General features: G+C 37.2%; 1 protein-coding gene across 1 annotated transcript in view; it reads left to right on the top strand.

Moving 5' to 3' along the window:
* Positions 1 to 25,183, top strand: part of LOC118811195 (glutamate receptor ionotropic, kainate 2) — a 100,200-nt gene extending 75,017 nt beyond the window's left edge. The window contains exons 10-17 of the mRNA XM_036575359.1: positions 241 to 354; positions 2,284 to 2,490; positions 7,472 to 7,695; positions 13,197 to 13,315; positions 16,872 to 17,089; positions 19,828 to 20,053; positions 23,423 to 23,673; positions 24,886 to 25,183. Coding sequence (XP_036431252.1) covers positions 241 to 354; positions 2,284 to 2,490; positions 7,472 to 7,695; positions 13,197 to 13,315; positions 16,872 to 17,089; positions 19,828 to 20,053; positions 23,423 to 23,673; positions 24,886 to 25,050 — 1,524 coding nt within the window. The 3' untranslated portion in view covers positions 25,051 to 25,183. The remainder of the gene's footprint in view (positions 1 to 240; positions 355 to 2,283; positions 2,491 to 7,471; positions 7,696 to 13,196; positions 13,316 to 16,871; positions 17,090 to 19,827; positions 20,054 to 23,422; positions 23,674 to 24,885) is intronic.
* Positions 25,184 to 25,405: the final 222 nt, after the last annotated feature.

The following is a 25,405-nucleotide window of genomic DNA, read 5'->3' as shown; positions in this document are numbered from 1 at the left end:
ATGCAATGTATCATTAAAACATTTTAATCATTTAAATTCACCATTTGAGAATGAATTAATATCGAATTACGCAATGCTTATGTCAGCAGCTTCTAAGATTTGTGGCAGTACACATAGTTCAGTGCTAAGAGAGCCAGTACCATCAAAACAGTAACACAGATATATGTTTATGTTTTTTATGTGTGCATGTGTATTGTATTCACATGTTTCAGACATGTTTCTTGTTATTTTCATCCCTAGATTGGCACATGGGAACCTGTGAATGGTCTAAATATGACGGAACATCACAAGAGTAAAATGACCAATGTTACAAACTCCTTGTCCAACAAATCACTAAGGGTGGCCACTATTCTGGTAAACATACATTTCTGGATGCAGCGACGAACTGTGTTCACAGACAAAGGTTTTCAGAGCCCATGCAGTGATTTCCACTACACAATAGTGCCACAAATATTGAGATTACAGCCATCCAATATTGGTTTTGGAGTTTTCTCTGTATTCTCTGAATCTTTAATGATATTATGCACTGTAGATGACATTCTTTGCTATTCGTGTGTTGAGAAACATTATTCTTGAATTGTTGCACTATTTACCCTCACTACTTACCCTCTCAGTCTTTCACAGAGTGGTGACCCCCCCATCTTTACTTCTATCCTAATTAGTTGTGAGATGTTCCACTTTTTGTTTTGTTTTTTTAGCATTAAACAACTTTACCAGTCTTTTATTGCCCCTGTCCCTGCTTTTTTAAAAACATGCTGCTGGCATCAAATGGAAAATATCTCAGTTTCAACATTTGATATGTTGTCTTTGTACTATTTTCAATTAAGTATAGGGTTTAAATGATATGCACATTGTTGTATTGTTGTATCCTTTTTGGATAGTGGGTTCTGTATCTTTTAATAATTTCTTGAACCCCAGTTTTGGAAACTAGTGTTTTTAAACTTTTACTTTTTCATCTAATCTAATCATCTAATCAACAGTACAATAGGCTCACAGTACCATGGTTTTTGGGCCACAGTAACATTATAGACAAATAAAACTTTCCATTCAGAAAAAACGTTTTTTTCTCTGTACTGTATGAAATCAAGGGAAGAAAAACATTAAAATTAAAAGTGTTTAGCTTTGACAACCTGTAGGTCCTTTGCCTTCACTATTTTAAATGATTAAAGAAAGCTCGATAGGATGTCTGTCAATTTCTTTTTAGTTTCTCCCTGTGATGTTTCATAGAGTTCAGGAATTACCTTACTGCTGAAATGTGTGCAGGAAGGGACATTGTAAAGGCCCCTGCACACCGGACAGGCAACATCACATGGCACAGAGCTGCTATAGCTGCTAGTGAATTGTGCGACTTTGTCAACATGGCCTACTGTAGCATATATAGGGAGAGTTCTACATAAAATTGTAGGTAGGATTTTTTGAGAGCCTGAATCACATGAAACCGAAGTCAGCTTTTTATTCGCCAGCTTCTTGCTCATATTTTCCAAAACATCAGCTGTGTCTAAATCACCATGTCAGAAAATGCTACTAGCAATAAACCTACAGGTAGGATTTGTCGATAGCTTAAATCTCCTTATCAAAAAATAGTCCCAGCTTTAAAACTATGAAGCTGAAGTCGATTTCTTATTCAACAGCTTCTTTTTTAAATTTTCCCATTCCACCTTAAATGGTGCAGCAGTCTAGTAAGATTAGGTGAGGTAACATACCTTTAGCATTTGTCTGTTTACCTAAAAGACTGGCTGCTGGAGTCACAAGCACCGCTGCACGTCAATTCGATTTTTGACTCTGGTATGTGTACCTCCATTATAAACAAAGGATTTGAATTTGGGGACACAGAGTGTCTGGTGTGCAGTGGACTTCTCTCTATGATGCTAGCGCTCACCATTGTCACAGTCGGGCTCAGAAAATATTAGTTATTTCATTTTCCCACTCTTCTTCAGCTTGTAGGCACTGATAGGCTCCAGGGAAATTCTGATAACCTCCATAGATGCTTTGTGGATCTGAATGTACAATGTGTGTAGCCTGCAGCACAATAGAAAAGTTTTGGAATTTATAGGAAAATAACAGGCATATCATAATACTGCTTTTCATGTGTGAGTATTGAACCATTGCGGGCGTACCAAATGTTCGATAACGTACCATGTACTGTTACATCCCTAGATTGTACATATTTGTAAAAGTAATGACACTATAGCACCACCAGCAGCTAGGCTCATTCCTCACTATCTCTCTTTGTATTGTATTTGGTTTCTCTCAGGGTTTCAGTCTTCTCTCTCATGTCTGCAGGAAGAACCATATGTGATGTTCAAGAAGTCAGACAAGCCTCTGTGTGGAAATGACCGTTTCGAGGGCTACTGTGTGGATTTGCTGCGAGAGCTGGCCGCCATTTTGGGATTCCGCTATGAGATCCAGTTGGTGGAGGATGGAAAGTATGGCGCGCTAGAGGAAAGCACAGGCCAGTGGAATGGCATGGTCCGAGAACTAATGGACCATGTGAGTGTTCATCTCAGTTTCATATGGGTTGATGTAAGATCATATAAGATGAGAAAATGAAGCATAAACCAACAGACAGTCATGGGAAATCAGGACTGGCAGCCAATTTTTTACTGTTATAAGAAAAAATCTAAATCTTGTAAAGGGGCAGATGACAGTTGTTACAAGATGATCCACTACCTGAGGCTTTAGATAGAGATGCAAACAAAAAAGCTTTAATGTACTGATGCTTTTTCATGGTCAGAGAATTCATGGACCAGTGAGTTAGTGTTAGTTTCATATGGGCTGTGTTGTGGGTGTTTTATTGAATATCTGTTGTGGTGTTGTGCCATATCTGTACAAAACAATATTTCTGTTTGAGCACACTGAGCTCCTTCTGTCTGTCTTTATTAAAATAGCTTCTCTATAACTAGACCTAGCCTGTTGTGAAGGCATCTGTTTCCTTCTTCATCTTGTGAAAGAACTGGCAGCTTTGAAAGCTGCTGGAAATATTGATGATTTCTGAATATATTACATTTATCCAGCACAATTTGTCTGTTCCAGTGGTCTCTTATCAGCATAACACAGACCCATTCTGGCAATATGTGCTATACTGGTAAGTGGCTCGTGAAAAATTCTGGTATAAATGCGTTTTATGCAAAATTAAGGAAGATTTTCCAGTTATTTTTGTAGGCAGCAGCTTCTACAGTCAAGGACTGGGGCAGATGCTTTGTAACATAGTTGATATAAATACATATGAGCCTACTGGCTGTTGAAACACTGAAACACTATGCGAGAAGATCAGTGGTCACCAGGATCTGCTTTCCTGCAGAGTTTAGTTCCAACCTGCCCCAACCTTAGCTAACACTAATGTACCTGATACAGCCCATCAGAAACTTCTGAAGATGTTCATTAGCTGGCATGGTAGTTGGGGATGGAACTAGTCTCCTCAGGAAGGTAGATCTTCAGACCCAGACTTGGTGACAACTGACCTAGAAATTAATGGTTTGCAACAGGCCCCATTATATGACATTGTCATGATATTCACTATGCAACCCAACCACCTCTAACAATATTTCCACCAACAGGAACCTTGGTCTCACCATAAAAGGAGCAGTACCATTAAGACAGAAAATAATTTTGGTTTAGTCAATTAGTTGGTTCAATTGGTTGGTTAATCAATTAGTAGATTTAATTAATGGGATTAGTACATGTTATAAATGTTAAAAAAGTAAATATTGATACTTAGGCCTGCACGTATCAGTACCATTGGTAAACCCGGAATATTCCGGTATTATAAAATATTGTGTTTTTTTTTTTCTCTTATACCTACTATCAGTGTTGGGCAAAATACTTTAAAAGTAATGATGGATGAATACTGAAAACACCATTCTAAATGCATTCAGTATTGTATTCCAGTACAATAAATAAAAAGGTAACATATTCAGAGTACTCTTACAGTATATTTAGAATACAGTGCCTTCCACAAATATTGGCACTCCTGCTAATCATGAGCAAAATGAGATGTAAAAAATATTCTCAAGTACTTATTCTGTTGATCTTTAAAAAAAAAAAAATCAAAATATTAGCAAAAATCTAAATTCTATGAATGACATATTGATTGAAGGAAAAAACTGAATCTTGTCATGAAATAAATATTTTTCTTAAATTTATGTATGCCACAAGAATGTACCCATTCATATTTTATGTTGTTAAGTCCACCAGAGCGATTAGGAACAATTAAATGGTCAGCCATGCTTTTCTGTTTCACTAGGGAACATTAGAACGACCAGAGAATACAGCAGTGATGTACAATAAAAGGTTATCGAAAATACACATTTCCACCATCAGGTCAATAATTAAGAAGTTTAAAACAACTGGAGATGTTAAAATTTGCCGGGAAGAGGACGTATGCCTATACTGACCCCATGCACATTGAGAAGGATTGAGAAGGACCCCATCCACTCCTAGTGCCAGCAATAAAAAATAAATTCAAAAGCTGACAGCCTCAACCAGAAAGCTTAAACTGGGCCATAGTTTGGATCTTTCAGCAGGACAATGATCCAAAGCATGGCTCAAAAAACAACACAAAAATGGTTTACTAACCACATAATTAAGGTTTTGCCATGGCCACCCCAGTCCCCTGGCCTAAACCCCATAGAAAACCTGTGGGATGAGCTGAAGAGGAGAGTCCACAGTGTGGACCTCAGAATCTGAAGGATCTGAAGAGGTTCTGTATGGAGGAATGGTCTCAGATCATGTGTTCTCCAGTCTCATTAAGCATTACGGAGCTGTTATCTTTGCAAAGGGAGGGTGTTCAAGGTATTAAATTAAGGGGTGGCAACAGTTGTGGCACACATAGTTTGAGAAAAATGTTTATTTCCTCATATCATTTAGTTTTTTGCCAATTAACATACTTAAAGTAAAGGTTAGATTTTTGTTATTAATATTTTGAATGAAGGATCAAAAGTGTAAGCAATAAAGAATATTTTTTACAGCCTGTTACAGCATGTTTACCAGGGGTGTCAATATTTGTGCAAGGCACTGTACATCCCGATAAGGCACATGGGAAAATTCACAGTTTTCTGTGCTGCAAGGGGTCAGCAGTTTGCTTCATGCAGTTCATCTGTTACTATGTTTCGTGAACAGTTCACTTATTTAAATAAAGTTCCAAAATCCTCAACATTATTTTGGCTCTCATCACCTGCTTCAGTCCACTGCTCCTTTCCATAATTCCACTGTCATCTCAAGAACTAAATCAACAATTGTCAATGTCATTTTCAGTTAATGGCATTGTCACAAAATGCATGCCTGAGTCTTATCACACACCAATGCCAAGCATTTTTCAACCTAATGTCTATGTGCCACATTTGTAGCATAGTTGTGTAGTGAATTACCAGTGGTAAAGAGTTTAATGCAGAACAGAAAAGAGCAGAAGCCAGAAAATCCAGAAGAAAAAAAAAACATAAAATCCAACTCAAAACACATTTATAATAGAAGTAATAACAAATTAGATGTAAATTATAACATCAGAGCAGATAATAAATGCATAAATTAATGAATAATTCTGATAACATATGATCCATCCCTGCATAATCCTAAAAACTGATGTTCATTTCATTACCAGCACATCGTCTTTGACCTGAGAGCTCATGTCAGTGTGAGGTGGATTAGTGCAGGGTGGGTTATAGGAACATGGTTTTCTCCAGAGATCTTATTAACAGACACTGCAGTCAGAGCATGTCCATGTGTAAGAGCAGCTCTAACCCGACGCTGGGGAGGTCCACTACACAAATGAATGATATAATCCTTAAATTAGCTGTATGTGATCATTTGAATGTTGATTAGTTAGAGCAGCCGATTTCTTTTTGATCTCATTGGCTTGGTTAAATACCTCATAATATAGGATCACTATTACTTACTCTTCATCTTAGTGTGGGATTTAAATTGCTTTAATCAAACTATTAGTTGTTTAATGCTGTGTAGATTTTGTAATTTTTATAAACACATTTCAACAATCCCAGCATGATAATCGGTGAATTTCAAGAATCAGTAAACTAATTGATAAAGTACACAATAAACTGATATTATCACAAACGTGGTGCTGATATTAAAGGAATACTCTATCATTTTTCAGTGTCTAGCTGACACATTTGTAGTGTGCCATTACTACAGTTACTAAAGTTTTATTTCACACTTCTACAACCTAAGAGTAGCTTAACCAGTTTGCAGTTACTATAGTTACTGAATAATAAGCCTTAGTATGTAATAAGCCTAGGATTTAAAGGGGTTAACTTGTTAAGTTCCAAAAAAGTAATTCAGAGTGGTTTCATGTGAAATGCTCTGTTCTAGTGAAACATATTGAGACAGAGTTGTTCACAGTGGTGGTAATAGGAACCAGACATCTGAAGTTGTTAAAAGGTATCTCACAAAATGCAATAGTTTGACACTGTGTTTTTGAGATAGTTTTTAAGGTTTGGGCCTAAAAATATATTATTTAATATATATTATAATATATTATTTAAAAATATATTTTTAAATGCTTTCATGGGGGAGAGGTACATGCAGGGCATTGTTGGGCAAAATAGTCCACAAACTATTTATTTATTTTAACTCAGGAGACGTATAGGTTCACTGGTTGTGAAGATATCTTTACTCCTGGCTCTTGTCAGCACCACTGTAAAGAAATCTGAGTTGGTAAAATTGCCTACAATTTACTGTTTAACATCAGTCCTCTCTGAAAGACTGGTTACATATCAACAATTGAATTACAGAGATTATTTTTTAAAAATTGATAGTTGGGTCATTATTAAACAGAGCACTTATCGGGTTAATCTAAGATTGGTTCGTAATTTATAATAGCAAGCTAGATTAAGTGTTCAACCCTCAATTTATTTTATTTTGGGTTCAAATATAAAATAAATAAATAGCAGTAATTCATTTTAATCATTGTGGGGTATGGCATTGAAAGTCAGCTTCATTTGTCAGTGTACAATAAAAAACATTGTGAAATAAAAAAAAAACATACAAAGAATGCAGCATAAAGTGACTAACGTTACTTATAAAGTTACAGTTAGGTACAAAAGTGGTTGCTGACCTTTTATATCTGCCCCTTTGTTGGATCAGGTTGAGGTCTGCTTTCTTGTAGCGAAGCGGAAAAAGCATAACAAACTGAACCAAACTTTTTCTTGCACAGATAAATCAGCAGCTGGGTTAAAGTGACTCAGCGGCTGGGTAGCTACACCTGGCAGTACTGGAAGGTGGAAGGACCATTGTGATGTTTGCATTGTCTGTACTGTTGCTGAGATTGACCCTGCCACTAATCCTCAGCAGCTAGGCTACACAAACTACCCAGCACAGTGCAAATAACCCAAACCCAAAATACACAAAATGATGCAACAGCCAAAACCCAGCATTTTTTGTAGTGTATAGAGCGGATGAATCCATGAATCCATCTTTTGAGTAATGCTTTCCCTATACTGTTGTTTGATGTGTTTGACAGAAAGCAGACTTGGCAGTGGCTCCCTTGACCATAACATACGTGAGGGAGAAGGTGATTGATTTCTCGAAGCCCTTCATGACATTGGGCATCAGCATCCTGTACCGCAAGCCCAACGGCACCAACCCTGGCGTGTTCTCATTCCTCAACCCCCTCTCTCCCGATATCTGGATGTATATTCTGCTGGCTTACTTGGGTGTCAGTTGTGTGCTGTTTGTCATAGCCAGGTAACATGACAAGTTTAGCAAAGCAAAAAGTATTGTATATACTGTCAAGATGAAGCTCTGGAGTTGTGAAGATGTGTTACAGTTTTCAATATAATTGCTAGGAAAATCACCTCTGATTACAACATACTGCATATAAAGCCATTTATTTCACTTCCTTTAGCACAGAACCTTATTTATTTGAAATTTATTTATTTACATTTTCTGCTTTTTTATTTTTCACAAGTCTTTCTTCCATGATCCTCTAAAATTCTTCCGTTGTCGCTTTAACTGGAATAACTGGAATGAGTCTGCTGTGATTCTTACCTACCTTCAAGTTATTCCAGTTACTACTGTTACTACCACTACTACTGATACTACTTATAATACTACTACTACTATTACTAATAATAATAGTAATAATAATAATGATAATAATAATCAGAATCGCATATTAGTCTATGTATATGTCACTCATTTCATAGTACCACACAAATGAAAGAATTGTAATCAATACAGCACACATTAACCTCAAGACTTTTGAGTGGTGTGTCGTTTCTTAGACCCTCAGAAGAATTGTGGTTAAAGCTGTTTGACTCTCAGTGTTACTGGCACTATGATCTTTAAACAGAAAAGCCACAATTGTCACCTAAGTTGGTTCAGAATATGCATAGAAAAGTACTTTATTCTGATGAGGAATGATGGGTAAGTTTGCTGTTCAACTCATAGAGCAGAACCTTCTGCATTTTGCTGATTTCATTCATATTAAACAGATTATATTAATTAGAAAATATATAAGCCCATACAACCATTTTTCCATTTCACATTTTTTCTGGGGATTTCTGGAGTTGTTTTTCCAAATCACCCAACCAAATCAAACACTTTTTTAACACTTTTAACACTTTTTTCATTCACAGTAAGAGTTCATTAACAATATATTATGTATATGATATTTTAGTTATATTTTACTTTTATTATGATAAATTATGTAAATTGGTATATTCTGTTTGGTTGATCTACTTCTAATTGAACATGAGCTTTTCATACAGTGTTTAACACATTGACACAAGGGGGCTATTTGATATGAAAAATGACCCATAACAGACAGCACTTTTTACATAACTAGTAGAGGGCAGGCAGGTGTTAAAACTGTGCTACAACAAAAACAGAAAAAAGTGAAATCAGCAAACACAAAAGGATGTTGTGTCTTTTTCAAGCTATTTGGCACTGAGGAAGTTCTAAACACAGGATGCTTTGACATTTTTCAGTCATCTTGCTCGTACAGAGTAATTGTTGCCACAGTGTGCAATGCCACCATCTTTTGAAAAAGTTTCCCATCAGACTGATTAAACCCAGTTTGACATGCAGATAGCCAATAAGGATGCAACTGACAATATTTGCACATTTGTGGCCATCATAGCATACAGTAGTTATCAGACTTTCTGTGTAGCTTTGTGTACTGAATCTATTAAAAAGGTAAAAAGGTAAGTAAACTGAAGGATAAAACTGTATTATAATCTTTTTTGTGGTGTAATATACAGTGCACTCACTGGCCACCTTATAAGGCATACCTACTTTTTGTGTACTGTACACTTTTTGTGTACTCCATTTAATGTCCACTTAATGTGAAACATCTACTTTGTTCCACCTTGTAGATGTGAAGTCAGAGACAATAGCTTATTTGTTGCAGCACAGTTTGTGTTATTCTAACTATGTAGCGTTTTTCTAACTATGTGTAGTGGCCCTCCAGTGGGCCATGATGGTACTGTTAGGGGGCCTTTGGCGATCCATTTTTATTTTAAAATATTATTAATATGCAACCCCATTTCCAAAAAAGTTGGGACGTCGTAAAAAATATAAATAAAAACAAAACGCAATGATGTGCATTTCATTTAACCCCTTATTTTTAATTGAAAACAGTATAAAGTTCCAAAAAAGTTGGGACGGGGTCAACAAAAGGTTGGTAAAGTTGTGTAGTGCTAAAAAAAAGACCTGGTGGTTGATTGGCAACAGGTAAGTAACATGATTGGGTATAAAAAAGCATTACAGAGAGGCTTTCAGAAGTAAAGATGGGGAGGGGTTCACCACTCTGTAAAAGACTGCCCGATCAAATAGTTGCAACAATTCAAGAATAACGTTTCCCAACGTAAAATAGCAAAGAACTTTTTGTTTTTCATCATCTACGACACATAATAACATTAAAATATTCAGAAAATCTGGAGAAAACTCTGTATGCAAGGGACAAGGCCAAAAAAGACATGATTCTGTAGCGGAAATCACTGCAAAGGCTCAGAAACACTTCTGAAAACTACTGTCTGTAAAAACAGTTCGTCGCTGCATCCACAAATGCAAGTTAAAACTCTAAAACACAAAGAAGAAACTGTACATAAACAGGATCCAGGAATGCTGCCAGCTTCTCTGGGCCCGACAAATCAACATTTGAAATTATTTTTGGAAATCATGGACATTGTGTCCTCCGGGCTAAAGACCACTCAGCCTGATATCAGTGCACAGTTCAAAAGCCAGCATCCATGATGGTATAGGGGTGCATTAGTGCACATGGCATTGTTGACATGCACATTTGTAAAGGCATCATTAATGCTGAATGATATATACATGTTTTGGCAACATATGCTGCCATCCAGACGACGTCTTTTTCAGGGAAGGCCTTGCTTATTTCAGCAAGACTATGCCTAACCACATTCTGCATGTATTTCAACAGCATGGCTCCATATTAAAAGAGTCCGGGCACTAAACTGACCTGCCTGCGGTCCAGACCTGTCACCCACTGACAACATTTGGCGCAGTATGAAATGAAAAATACGACAAAGGAGACCCCAAACTGTTGAGCAGCTGAAATCCTATATCAAACAAGAGTGAGAACATTTCACTTTTAAAACTACAGCAGTCGGTCTCCTCAGGTCCCAAACACTTACAGAGATTTGTTAAAAGAAGAGGTGATGAAACATGGTGGTAAACATTCCCCCATCCCAGCTTTTTTGGTACACGTTGTTGGCATCAAATTCAAAATGGGCATATATTTTTCAAAAAACAATAAAATTTCTCAATTTCAACATTTGATAAGTTGTCTTTGACATACAGAACATTTTCAGATTTTTGGTATTTATGTTTTGTGATTAAAAAGTCTGATGAATCTGAAAAAAGTCTGAAAAAAAGTCTGAAGTTTGCTACATATATTATTCTGTTATAATTTTTTGCATTTCCAACAATAGGGCCAGTTAAATATTCTTGTGGATCACAGAAGCTTTTGCAGTTGGCAGTTGTCACTGAGCTGTTTAGAAATGTCAGTAACCCTGCTGTGTGTGATCCAATTTATGTAGCGAACACTAACATGTCACCACCATGTCAGTGTCATTGCAGTGCAGAGAAGGATCCACAATCCAAAAAATACCTGCTCTGTAGTGGTACTGTGGTGGTCCTGGCCACCAAATCACAACACATTATACAGAGAAATTCAATGTGTAATCGTAGAATTATAAAATACACCTAAAATGTAAATGGACCTGATAGTGCACAATGACTGATACAATGGAAGTGTACATAATAAGGTGCCCAGTCCAATTTTTCCCCATATTTTTAGACATTTAACAATGGCTTGCCATTTGTGACTGCACTGAGATTTTTTACAGATATGGGCCTGTGGTGTAGCAAGAAAAGCAGGATGTGGGCAAGCTGATAACCTAGCTACCAAAGTTAGCATATATTGCTCAGATGTACTGAACTCGGTAGCCTGAACATTGGTCTGACATATTTTGATTTTTTGAGATTATGATTACGAAAACACACAGACAAACAAAAATCAGAATAGAAAAATAACAAAAAATCATGACTTAATGCATCAGACTTAAAATTGTGCAATTATGAGCATTAATTAATTCTCCAAATCATTGTACTAATGAATAAATGTACATAAACGTATTTGAATAAATGGATGAATAAATATCATGTTGTATTGACTCTCCTCAAAACATCTGAAGTAGTTAAAAGACAATGTCCTTGGTGCCCTCTCTCTGAGTAATGTGCACCTAATTGCTTCTGTGACACTCTCAGAACAGAGTTACCAAGCAGATGCAATATTTGCAGCGTGTGCATTAGAACTGACTTATCTGCACTGCTAACGAATTCGCTGAATGTTATTCAGTTTATATCTCAGATTTTACCCTGATTATTACACTGATCATTTTACTGTGAATGTATGTTGGAACTTTACACAATTAATTTTTTTCAAATACTTAATTGCAGCAAGTGACTTGTTGGCTGTGCCATTTAAGGTATTTGGCTTAGATCATATGCCTCCTTGGGGGCTTCCACTGAGCTCATGAATTTCCAAGGGACATCTTGAATATAGAATATAGAATCTTTGCTCATGTATAACAAATCTGTTAACTTCTACAAAGCAGTATGGAAATTTATAGATCTTTTCATCATGACTGGAAGTGTAATGCCCTCTAGACATAAAATCTTTTTTTTAAGACCCTGACAACACTTTAAGAGCCCTTTCTCTTTATATTTTGTGTAATGCAAGAATATTCTAAAGCGTACACTGAGATGGTAGTTTATTAGGTCCTGTACCTTGTACTTAAACCCATTGACCATTTTATTAGAAACACCTATCAGTGTTTCTACAGTGGGCTACAGTCAGCAACTGTAAACACCCTATCAGTGGCAGCCCAAGAACTGCAGTTTTGGAGGATACAACAAATTCACGAGCAGACAAATTTCTTTCTTAGGGAAGCAAAACTCAGTATGCTTATGTATGTTTTAAATATGCTTTGCAGACCAACATAACTTTAATACAGTGATTTCTGACATTTAGTGTTCAGTCAAATGGATGATTATTGTATCACATTCAGAGTTGCATAACTGTTTGCAGTTGCTGTTTGTCTAATGCTATGTGGTATGATCTGAATATTTTTGTGTTTTGTGTTTATATGCTTCTAATCCTTAAAGTTATGTAACAGTTCTTCCTAATCTGTCTCCAAAATGACTGACAGCATCCCACTTTATGAGCTCTTACTTCTCATCATGCCAGTGTGATGAGAAACTGATTGATTTATACTGTAGTGTTTAGGAGTGTGTTTGCTTAAGAGAGAGCAATGCTTAGCAAAAACCTCACAGTTACAGCTATTACTTAAACTTTTGGTCATTGAAATAATTAAGGGAATAATATTGATATTTAATTTGTAATATTAATTGAATATTTATTTGAAATATGTCACATATTTATGTTTTATATTTAGATATTTTAATACTGAAAGTAAACTTAAGCAATCATTTTGGGTGTGCCAATGATAAAAATGGGTGGGTCTAGGCCTGCTAGGCCCAATAGCCTAGAAGGAAGCTACAAAGTAGGTGTATAAGTTGACAACACAGTGTGTTTATATGTCCACATGTGTGTGTGTATATGTGTGTCACTCCACGTGATTATTTGCTATATATATATAGCAATTTTCCGCTTTCTCTAATCTTTAATCTTCATGTATCTCTCTTTTTCTCTGTATCAGGTTCAGCCCGTATGAGTGGTATAATCCTCACCCCTGTAACCCAGATTCTGATATGGTGGAGAATAACTTCACTCTACTAAATAGTTTCTGGTTCGGAGTTGGAGCTCTCATGCAACAAGGTAGAGACTTCAGCCTGGCTGCCCCGCTTTAATGGCTCTCCACCACGCACTAGGCCTTTTTGGGGCCCCCTTCTGTTTTAGTGCTGGTACTGCAGGCTACAAGGGACTGTTTATGTACTGCACAAGTTACTGAGACCAGTTTACTTTACATTACCTTACTTTACTGATACCACAAATCTGACAGCACTTGTGGCAGAGTGATACTCAGAATGAAATCCATAACACCAGGTTATCTAAAAAGTTAAAACACCAGTGTTCAGTGTGAACAGAGTGAAGAATTGTTTACTTACTAGCACTATATACTATAATTTTGTGCTTATTTACTCCACAGAATTCTTTACTTCCTCCTCTGGAGCACTACACCCTAAGAGTTTTCCATTCTTAAAGACAGCTGTTTCAGTTTAGAGCTCAGTTCAAAGAACAACATACTGTTGTGGCCATCCAGACTGAACAATACTGAGAAGTTGCACCACAGGCAGTGAATGTACTCTATAAACTTAAAATTCCAGAGTGCAACAATTAGAGCTATTATTAATTGAATATAATAGTACATATAATATAATAATAGTGTGTAATATATTTTAATATTAAAATGTACTCTAAAAGTTGTCTTTGATCTTGAGGATAATTAATTTTACTAAATGCCTAAAAGACAAAGTTTAGCCACTCATTTCAGAATTATAGTTGCACCTCTGTGTGCTTGTTTTCAGCTGAGCCACATAAAAGTAAATTCCTGACAAACAATGAACATTCTGGAATGAAAAATAACAAAACCAGAAATTTTCTGATAAAGCAATGAATAAGATGTGATTAGAAAGGTCTATAATGCTGTCAGTAGACTTCAGTTAAGATATCCTTCCTATATGACATTTGGTTGTATCACAGTGCAGTAGTGTTGTTTTAATTAACAGATATATCGCTGTTGTCGGAAGAAAAACTCATATCACCATTTTTGTCATTTTTGAGCTTTTGACATAATTTGAAAATACCTGTTACCCTTTACGTTGCAAGTAAATTTCATGATGAATGGACTAAAGGAAATGACCCAAAATGACTTAGAAAAAAGTCTGGTTCCATTGACTTTCATTAAAAGTAAAGTAGGTTTTTTCCTTCTCCTGTAAAGTTACCATTTTGGAGATACGAGGTTTTCTTTCGACAACAGCGATATGTTGCTTTACAACACACTGTACCATAGGGAGTGAACACTTCTTCAGAGTCCCTTGCCTCTGTGGTTTGCCCCATAGAGGTCAGTGGGTGGTGGTGACAGGGTATGAAGTTACCTTGGGTACATGATAGTACAATCCAATTCTATTCTATTCAATTCTATTCTGTTTTATTCTACTAAGCCTAATTTTGCTTTTGGAGAAAAATGTTGAGCGATGTGTAGGTATTTAAGTGACTAACTATTGAGTAAATAGTACTGATATATAGATATCAGACATTTTGGTACTTATTGTCATGGCCCTGCCATTTTTTTGAATGTAATATCTTTGCTTAATTGTTGTTCACATGTGGGCTCCCTTTCATGTTTCCCCTGCTGTGAGCCAGGCAAGTGTAACATTATGGTTTTTCAAATTGTGTGCCATCTGCACAGCAATCATAGGTTGCGAAATGCCATATCAAGAATGCATGGCTAAAGGCTTGGAAAATAAAAGCCAAATAGTTGATATGCTGACTGTGATTTTAAGCTTATGTTTTATTAGAAATGGAATGAACCAAAAAGAAAATTAGGATGGCACCTACTCTGCTTGGTGCCAGCCCTGCCTCATAACTTTCCTTTTGGTTTCCTTTTTCCAACTGAACATTTTTCTCCAGAAGCATGAATTAGGCTTGAGTATTTGAGCATGGACAGTAAAATGTTCATGTAGAGCAGTAAAGGGTTTATGTACATCAGTGTTTCTCATTTATGTTCTTAGAGTACTGCTGCAGAACACATTTTGGTGCTCAAAACACCTTACTGAGTTCATCAGCTACTTAAGGTGTGTTGGACTAAGTAAAACACTAAAATGTGCACTGTGCTCTAGTTCTCAACTTGGGTGTTTGCGTGGTCAGAGGTGGGTAGAGTAGCCTAAATCAATAGTATAATGATAAAATGAAAAGTACTGGAGTAGAAATACAGAAGTATTATGTCAAAACTACTTAAGTTCTCATACTTATGGAAGCATGACAACTTCTCTTTTTGAGATTCTTTTGGTCTAAAATAAAATGCTAATGCTCCAAAGTCAGTCAATCACAAAGCAGTACAGAGGTCACCAACAAAACATAATGCAATTAAACACAAAAATGAATTAGTAACTAAATATAAATGGCTAAAATTTAACTGAAAAAATAAACAGATCATTTTACTTACTTAATGTACATGAGTTGAAGGAAAAGTATTATGAGTTGAAAATGCTCAGGAGTACACATCAGTTACTTAAGAATATACGCTTGAGTAAATGTAACTAGATACTACCCACCTCTGCACATTATGTTTGTTGGAATGTATAGACCAATATTTTGTGATATATTTTGGTGGATGATTTTTTCATTCATTATCATTATACCCTAAAAGAGTGGCTACATAAGTGAAGCCTCTAACTGGCATGTTTGGCAGCAGCCATTGGCCAAGCTGCTAACCTAGCAGTTAATTTTGCTACATTTTTGTGAAAATTAACATAAGTGAACATTAAGTATGCAATGTCAGAAATTGTGGTTGAAAATCTATGCGATACACGTATAAAAGCAACCAATAAAGAGCAGCATGGAATAATGTGAATGTGTGCGTGATAGATGATAAATTAAGCCAAAAACTTTATTGCTCACAAGTTTAAGAATACTAGCTTATTTATCAGTGTGGCCCAGCCCTCAGTTCACATACAGAGTAACCTGCAGTGAAATAGCAGAGCTAGCTACTGCAAAGTGGACAGAAAAATTGGCCTACTGACCTCTTTCACTTTGGAGAATGAGCATTGTATGTTGCCATTTCCCCACTTTCCTCTTATGTTCTTAGTCATTTCTATTCAATTATTTTTCAGACAAAGCATTGCCACTGTAATGCATGTATGGCTGTCTTTTTCAGCAAAAAAATAAGGCACATAAAAAATGTCATTTTCTTGCATCATATAATCGCCGCTAGAAAATCTTAATTTTATGATCTGATGTGCAGCATAACTAAATTTGCAGCTTCTAACAGTCTGAGTTTGGCCAAGATTTTATTTGTGGCATGTCATGCAATGTGACATGCAGCAAACTTGTAGATCACTTTAATCTCACCATTTAACGCAGAGCTAGCAAAGTAGTTTGAGTTTACAACTGAAGTACACTGCAGAGCAAATTGAAATTAGAATGCTACAGGAAAGGTCAAGAACCCCAACCTTCATGGTCGTTGATCAGAAAAGCTGAGAACCACTGCCACTGCTTTCATACAGCAACTGGGTAAGGCTGATGTACAGTCTTAAGTGGTGTATGATGTGGGACCTGTGTGGAGCTCACCAGGTGAAATAACCCCCCTTCCTGTCCCTTTTCTTTATGTATCAATCTTCTGCTCTCCTCTGCACTTTACTCTTATTGACAGGGTCTGAGCTGATGCCCAAGGCTCTGTCCACCAGGATAGTTGGAGGTATCTGGTGGTTTTTCACTCTGATCATCATCTCCTCTTACACGGCCAACCTGGCTGCCTTCCTCACTGTGGAGAGGATGGAGTCTCCCATTGACTCAGCTGATGACCTAGCCAAGCAGACCAAGATTCCTTATGGTGTAGTGGAGGATGGATCTACTATGGCATTTTTCAAGGTGCTACAGCTAGAATTGATCTTTCCATACTCTGCCTACCAATGCATTCTTTCGTATACTACTGTTTCAAGGTTGGACAAGTTTTCCCATTCAGTGAGAATTTGTGGAATACAACTCAGTTCTGTAAAAGTAACTAAATTTAGTGTTATTCATTTCAAATGAGATTTTATTTTATTTTGTATGCATGTGAAAGACATAGTCTTAGGATGACTTGGGTGTATTTTTTGTTGTTCTTGGTATGTAATCAAAGTTGTCAAGAATTAACATCTGATTAATAGGCTAAACAGAAGGTTCACTGGCAGCTAAGTTAACATTTTTACCCTACACCAGGCATGTCAAACTGGCGGCCTTCTGGGCCAAAGTGCTGTGGAGATTAGCATTTACGCTCATCTAATGCTCTGAATTCAGTTCGTAAGGGCCTTGCAAATTGGCTGATGAGCTGAATCAGGTGTGTTTAATGAGGCAGCGTGCTGAAGTCTGCAGTATTTTGGCCTGGGAGGACTGGAGCTTGACACATGTGCTCTACATCATTAGCAACTGTAGCATGGCTAAATGTCAGGAATAGCTGACAACATTGTGTTTGCCAAAACGTGATGATAGCAGTGACAAGAGCCCAGCAGAAAATCTATGGATCCCAGTGAAAAAAAATGATAACCAACAGAAAGTGTTTACAAAGTGAGGAGATGATCAAGCCAGATTCAGGCTGAATAGTGCCTTGCAAAAGTATTAAAACCTCTTGAAAAGTCATAAGATTCATCTGAATTACAAATGACATACATTGTTCATGCCAATATTTTTATTGCAATAAATGCTCTTAAAATTTGTCTAAATTCATTATTTGTCAGCAAATCTTTAAACAATATATTAAAAACTTAAAAACGCTGCTTGCATAAGCATTCAACCCCTTTAGACTAGTACTTAGTAGAACTGCCTTTGACTGCAATAACAGCTTTAAGTCTGTAGGGGTAAGCTTCTGCCTACTTTGTATACTGTTTAGGAGTGATTTTCAGCCATTCTTCTTGACAGATTTGCTCCAGATTGTTTAGATGACGCTTGTGCACTACACATTTCAAACAGTGCCATAAACTCAACTGGATTGAGATACAGCCATTAACTTAGGCATTGTAGAACAGTCATCTTTTAGTGTTGCTATAGCTTTGTGCTTTGAATCATTGTCCTGCTGAAAGGTGAAGTTTCCAGAAGTTTTACTTTTTTAACAGACTGAAGCAGGCTATCATCCAGTATCTCCCTGCATTTTGCACCGTCCATCTGTCCATCAGTTTTAACAAGATGCCCAATGCCCGCTGAGGAAAAGCGTCCCCACAACATGATGCTGGCACCTCCATACTTCACTGATGGGATGGCAATTGTTGAGGAACGAGCAGTGTTAGGTGTGCGTCACATGTTGAATTTTGGCCAAAAGTCTCCATTTTTGTGTCACCCGTCTTATCTAATGACCCACATCCTTCCCACATCCCCAGCTGGGTCACTCCGATGCTTTCTTGCAAACTCCAGACTTGCTTTTATGTGGTTTTTTTTTCACTTCAGTCCAAGCCACTGAACTCTGTAGCTCCTTCAAATTGATTGTTGGCCTATCTGGGCTTACTTGCTCTGATGCTCAGTTTTGAGAGATGGCCTTGTCTACATTTGCAGAAAAAGTGCCTGGGTGGTGTGATGCAGCTTACAATTCCTCACAATGAATCTAACAGTGCGCACTGGTATATCCAAACACTTGAGGATATTATTTTGTAGCCTTTTCCTATATTGTGCATGTGTGTAACTGTATTTCTGATTTCCTTAGAATGCTTATCTTATCTTATCTTCATTTTCAGAGGTTTCCTTCAGATTCAAAGTTTGACCAACACTAACATTCACACAAGCAACCACTCAAACTCTTAACTGCTGTGCAAATTTTGAGGAGATGAAATACAAGAATTCATTTGCATAAGGGAGGAAAAGTAAAAGGAAATGATTTTAAAAAACAGGAGTCTCCAAACCAACTTTTGAGACTGAACTTTGGAGAAGTGGAAAAATATCCCTGCAGATTTATTTGAAAAAGACTGAAATTAGGCCTCACAAAAATAATGGAAGCTGTCACAAAGGAAAAGATGGACACTAAATACTGAAAATGTAATATTATGTAGAGTTGTTGAGGCTTCTGTGTAATTTTCTGTTAAAAATGAATTCTGCTTTTTCTGGCTTTTTAGACTAAAATAATTATTAATAATTATCATTAAATAAATGAAAGGTGGGCTCTGGCTTTTAAGCAGTACTGTACTGTATATAAAAAATACTGTATATAAAAAAGTGTATTCTAAAAGTGTGACTTTGCATAGTACAAAATAATCATTGAAAAATAAAATTAGGCACTCTAAATTTAGGTTTGGTTAGGCTGTTTTAGCAAACACTGCAAAATTCATCTCATCTTGCAACAGCTGAAAGGATGCATTTGTTAGCAGTGCATGGATAGATCAGTTAGGGCCAGGGAGTACTTACTGCAGTCTACTATCATGTGAGCAAATATTTGGCATATTTTCTATAGCTTTATTTAATGAAAGCTGTTTATATTAGTTCTGCCTCTATTACCTTAATTGCCGTGTGCCTGTGCGAATGGTAGTGAAACCAAGAACCCAGATCAGGATTTGAAGCCTGCCCAAAACACTGGCTGAAAAATTGTCCAGAAATGATTAAACAATAAACCTATCTTCTTCATTCTTCTTTTGTATTGACCCCTGTAGAAGACAAAGATCTCCACTTATGATAAGATGTGGGAGTTCATGAATAGCAGGAGGCAATCAGTGATGGTGAAGAGCGTGGAGGAGGGAATCCAGAGAGTGCTTACGTCGGACTATGCATTCCTCATGGAGTCCACCACCATTGAGTTTGTCACCCAGCGCAACTGCAACCTCACTCAGATTGGAGGACTCATAGACTCCAAGGCATATGGAGTGGGAACACCAATGGGTAAGTACTCATTTTGCCTGAGTTTTTCCTATCTGACTGAAGCAAGTAAAACATTGTGTTATTTCTTTTTATTGTGGGGTACAACTGATAAGAATCAGGCTCATAACATCCTCCATTATATCTTAGAGTGGCAAATTAATCAACATAGACAAGGGTTTCTCAACCTGTTGGCTGTGGTCCACCAAGCTCATTGTCCATTTGATCAGCTCCACTTACTGTATAGGTGCACTTTGTAGTTCTATGTAGTTCTGTAGGATCTATGGGGGTCCTGATCACTGAAGAACAGGGTAAAAGGGGGCTAACAAAGTATGCAGTGAAACAGATGGACTACAGTCTGTAATTGTAGAACTACAGAGTGCACCTATGCAGTAAGTGGAGCTGATAAAATGGACAATGAGTGTAGAAACAAGGAGGTGGTCATAATTTATGCCTGATCGGTGTATATAGTTATATGTTATTAATTAAATGTCGTCAGTCTGAGACAGCGCAGCTGCGGACGTGCAATGCAGACAGCGAACCAGAGATGAAGTTTCTCAGGGTGCTTTGTTTGGTGAGGACTTCACACTTTCTTTAATTTACTCCTTTTTAACAAGGAGACACTTCACTCGTATTCGGGTCTGCAGCAAAGAGGTGAACTGGTCCCGCAGAAAGTGCAGGACTCAGTCCTGCTGATGGAAACACGCTCTGTGATCAAACGAGGGAATTCATTAATAAAGTTCGCTTTCCTTCTCTTCTAGAGGCACGTCGGTGCCGTACAGTCAGCATAACGACTGTTTTAATGACTGACTCTTTAGACACCGAGCACAAGCAACTGTTAAAAACAATAGACGAGCCATAAAATAATAGAGAAGATAAGCATTTGATTTCAACTCATGGATTGCGGAGCGTATGTTTGGTCGAGCGTCAGCGACCTGAGTAGTTAAACTCAGACTGATAAACCAATGACAAAGAAGCAAATATCAGCTAAGATTTATCATTATTGTTGATTGGGACGACACTAATTGAAAAGCCCAGTGAATGAAGTGTGGTTTATTTCAAATGAGATATCTTGAGACCAAACAATTCCTCTTTTGGAAAAGCCAGTGTATTTTCAGTGAAAAGACAATGGACTGCAGCTCCAAATCACAGCTACCTTGTACATTTCTATTCTTTTTTTTTTCTTTTTTCCCCTTTTCGGATACCACTACAACCATGTTTTTTTAAACGTTTCATGCTTTTTAACATACCTGCAAATTTTGCAAACCTACTGGCATCCAGAATGGCCAATCTGATCTTTTTCAGGACATAATTGTTAGATTTTCAGTGTAAGCATTTAAGAAAAATAAAGTTGTATTTAAAAAAGTTGATTTTAGTTTTCCTGTGGACCGCTATGCTTTATAGTTATACACAGGTGGGCCTTGGGGTGGAAAAGGTTGAGAACCCCTCACATAGACCACCCTGGTAGATATATTTATATAATCACACCGTTTTCATATTTTCTTGGAAATTGGAAAGGAAAAGCCCCAGTAAATTTCTATGCCATAATGTTTGAATATTTGCTTCAACTAATACATACATTTCTGCACATCTGAGCTACCATGTGTTTGATGGGCCCAGAGTCCAAACTACTGTGGGAGAGCAGGCAACCCTCATGAGTCAGGTGGCCATAACCAACACCATAAACCTGCCAACACAGCAGTTTCTTTAAGTTATGGCTCTCTTGTGCCTGAACAGAGCAGCCCATGAATTCACAGACACACAGAGAAGTAATGCACATAGACATTTTTTTTTTTATTTAGAAGCTAAAAAGGTCTTTAAAAACCTCCAAGAAGAGATGCTATATTAGCGATATCAGAAGTTATAACGTGAGCAGGCATACACACATTGTATTCAAACTAATAACTTTGTGTGGGTTGACAGGACTTATGCTGTCTTCAAGGATATTTGCATTGCAAATCTAGCACATTGATTTACCAAGGATGCACCCATAAAAGCATTGCTTAGCAGTGTGGGATTCCAGTCCATGACTAACGTGAATTTGTCTTGTTTTACTCGTATTCCAGACCAGAAAGAGTAAATAGTGGAATCCAGAGTAGCAGTTGCAAGTTAAAATCATTATTTTCATACAGTTTTGACATTAGACATTAGCTGTCTTCTGTGTGTCTTGGAGGAGCACTTTTTTATATTCAATGAGTCTTGATCAATCATAGGTATCTTGGATTGTCTTATACACAATCTACCTAAATGTTTGCTATTTATTGCTTTACTACTTTAAAAAAATCACTGGATGTGCCCAATGAAAGCATTACCTGGCAGTATAAAGGTGCACTAAGCAGCTGGGATTCAGGTTCAGATCTCAGGTGAGCCATGTGAGGAGAACTCAGGCAGGCAACCATCATATTATTATCAACAGTACTGCAGGGCAAAGAGGTTCACTTTATTGCTATGAAATTTTAAGCACAAGAGCACAAAACTTATTTTTTGTATCTGAAAAAATCTGTTTGAAATCTGATAAGCTCAACATCTAAACTAGTTACTACTGCTTTTACTATACATAAAAACGTCCCATTACTTACTTGAGGATGAAAAGTTTCCATAATCATCTCCATAATCGACATTTAATATAACAATAGAACATAACATACATCATTTTTTCTGACATTTGAGCTCAGTTTGCCATATAGTTGTTTTTTTGTTGTTGTTGTTGATGGTTGCCTATGTACTCTAGATTCATGTACATCTCCATTTCAGGCATTGTGAAGGAATAACATCATTGTAGAATGGAATGGATAAATCTGTTTGAAAAAAAGTCATGGTTAGCTTCAGTTCATTTTTCAGCACCGTAACTCTATATTTAAGTCACTTCAGTAAATGACTGGCTTTGACTGTATATGAAACATCTGTTTCATGTAAAATCAAACATACAAGCACACGTTAATTTTTCGATCATTGGATATAACATGGTCTTACCATTTTTTTCAGATACACTGTACATTTTTAGATGCAAAGGTCCTCGTTAACCTGTCTTCTTACTCACTCACTCTCCACAAAGGAAAACTATTAGCTACTTGAGTGCTTTTGTGTGAATGTGACATGTACCCGCACCAGCAGAGTCTTAAAAATGTATGTTTGCAAACACTAATTCTGCATATATCCCACCCTGTGTATGTATGCAAACCAAAAAATGCTGCTGCCATTGCAGTACAACAGCTGTTTACTAATTTCAGAAACTTACACTCCTTCAGAAGTCATTTTTTTTTAAAAATCCTAAAAAAATTCTCCTTAAGTCCTACAACAGAAACAGACCAATAAAAGAAATATGATTATAGGGAAGAAAGGAGTAATATTACTATGTGAAAGTGATAAATAAATCTCTGCATGTCCCTGTAGGCTCTCCATACCGAGACAAGATCACCATAGCGATTCTGCAGTTGCAGGAGGAAGGGAAGCTGCATATGATGAAGGAGAAGTGGTGGAGAGGAAATGGCTGCCCAGAGGAGGAGAGCAAAGAGGCGAGTGCACTGGGAGTGCAAAACATTGGGGGCATCTTCATCGTGCTGGCTGCGGGCCTGGTCCTCTCTGTTTTTGTGGCTGTAGGGGAAGTGCTGTACAAGTCCAAACAGAACGCACAGATTGAGAAGGTAAGAGTGAATGCTTGAAGAAGGTCTGTGCACTGAATCTGCATTGACTCTGCACTGATTGGGTTTTGAATTTGGTTTAGTAAAGTATATTCTTCCTAAGAGAAGAGAGACCACTCAGAAACAGAGCACATCAGCAAAAGCTGAAGAGACTAAAAAAGAGGAAAATAATTCCAACTTTATAATAGTGCTACACAGTGCTGCACAGCGACCCTATATGCAATCAGTGAATAGGAATACTTAATGCCTGAATATGAGCTGAATCTCCAAACTTTAACTGATGTGTCTTCGATTCCTCTCTACATCCTGTACCTGTGAGTTGGAAATCAATCAGTGTCCGGCATTTTTCAGTTCTTTAAGCACATGTGGAATAAGTAAAAAGGAACTCTACAAAATTGTTTCCAAAATTTAAATTCAAAAAAATGAATTTTTTTTTTTGAAAATAACCTATAACAAGTGGTTTTCGGCAACAATAGGGTCTCAGCATGTGTATCTTCTTGAGTTGCTCCTCATGAAGCTGATTTACACAATGATCAAGAGTGTGTAAAACTACATCAAGACAAAGAGGGGCTAATGTCTAAAGGAATCTAAAAAAAATCCTTTTTTGATTTGTTTAACACATATTTTACACAAGAAACCCATCTTCAGTTATTTTGGCTAACCAGGCATCCGTACAATAAAATACTTGCTATGCCACTGGTACAGAACTAATGTAGTGTAATGTAGTGTTTTTCTGTTTTATTTGTTTGTTTGTTTGTTTTTGCAACATTTTATTTATTATTATTATTTGATCAAGTTAAATTGGACAGCTGGATGAAAACCTAGCTAGTGTCATCTAGAGAGGTAAGAGATAGAGAATTGCATTTCAGAACAAAGTAGGGGATTACATCTAACTAAAGATAGTTGTTAAGCTTTTAGCCACATAGAGGTTTAGCAATCATAATAAGTATAGGCATTCAAATTACACTTTGTTAGGACCCCTTTTTTATAATACTTTAAGTATCAATTTCTAATGAACCCACTTTCTTGGTATTAATTAATCAACATTTATTTCTAAACAGATATTAACTAACAATCACCTGTCCCTTGGCATTTTAAAAATGCCTAAAGTTATATGGAAACTTAGGTGGCTGGTTATTATTGTGGTAAATTGTTATTCACACACTCGCTCACCTCTTCTTTCCTTTTCATCCTCTTCCCTCTCCTCCTCTGCAGCGGTCATTCTGCAGCGCCATGGTGGATGAGCTCACTGTGTCTCTGAAGTGTCAGCGACGCCTCAAACAAAAACCACAGCCTCCCGCCATCGTCAAAACAGAGGAGGTGATAAACATGCACACCTTCAATGACAGAAGACTGCCAGGGAAAGAGACAATGGCCTAAGGGTCATCACCTTCCCACCTCTCTCTCCCTCATGGGATAAGTCCGTTAGGGGCGCAAGAGAGTCTAGGACAGAAGTGCATCCCACAATGCCTTTGGGTCCACCCTGGAACGCTCCAGCTTTCGTCCCAGAGATGTTTCCTGTGGAAATCCAGATACCTGGGCATAATAGATCTGCAAACCTTTACTGAAGTGCATAGGCTCTTTTGCCAATCAAGCTTCTTCAGCAATGTATGGAGTTTCTTTCACACAGAATGAGATTATACTACTCGTTTTTATCATGCATTTCTCCATTCCAGCAGACGGTCAACACATAACTGGACAGAGAGCTTCACAGGGTGAAGATTAGTGCCATAAG

This window comes from Colossoma macropomum, unplaced genomic scaffold (genome assembly GCF_904425465.1).
Source record: "Colossoma macropomum unplaced genomic scaffold, Colossoma_macropomum, whole genome shotgun sequence".
NCBI classification, from domain to species: Eukaryota; Metazoa; Chordata; class Actinopteri; order Characiformes; family Serrasalmidae; genus Colossoma; species Colossoma macropomum.
The sequence above is the reverse complement of the archived record's forward strand: the minus strand, read 5'-3'. Positions and strand labels throughout refer to the sequence as shown.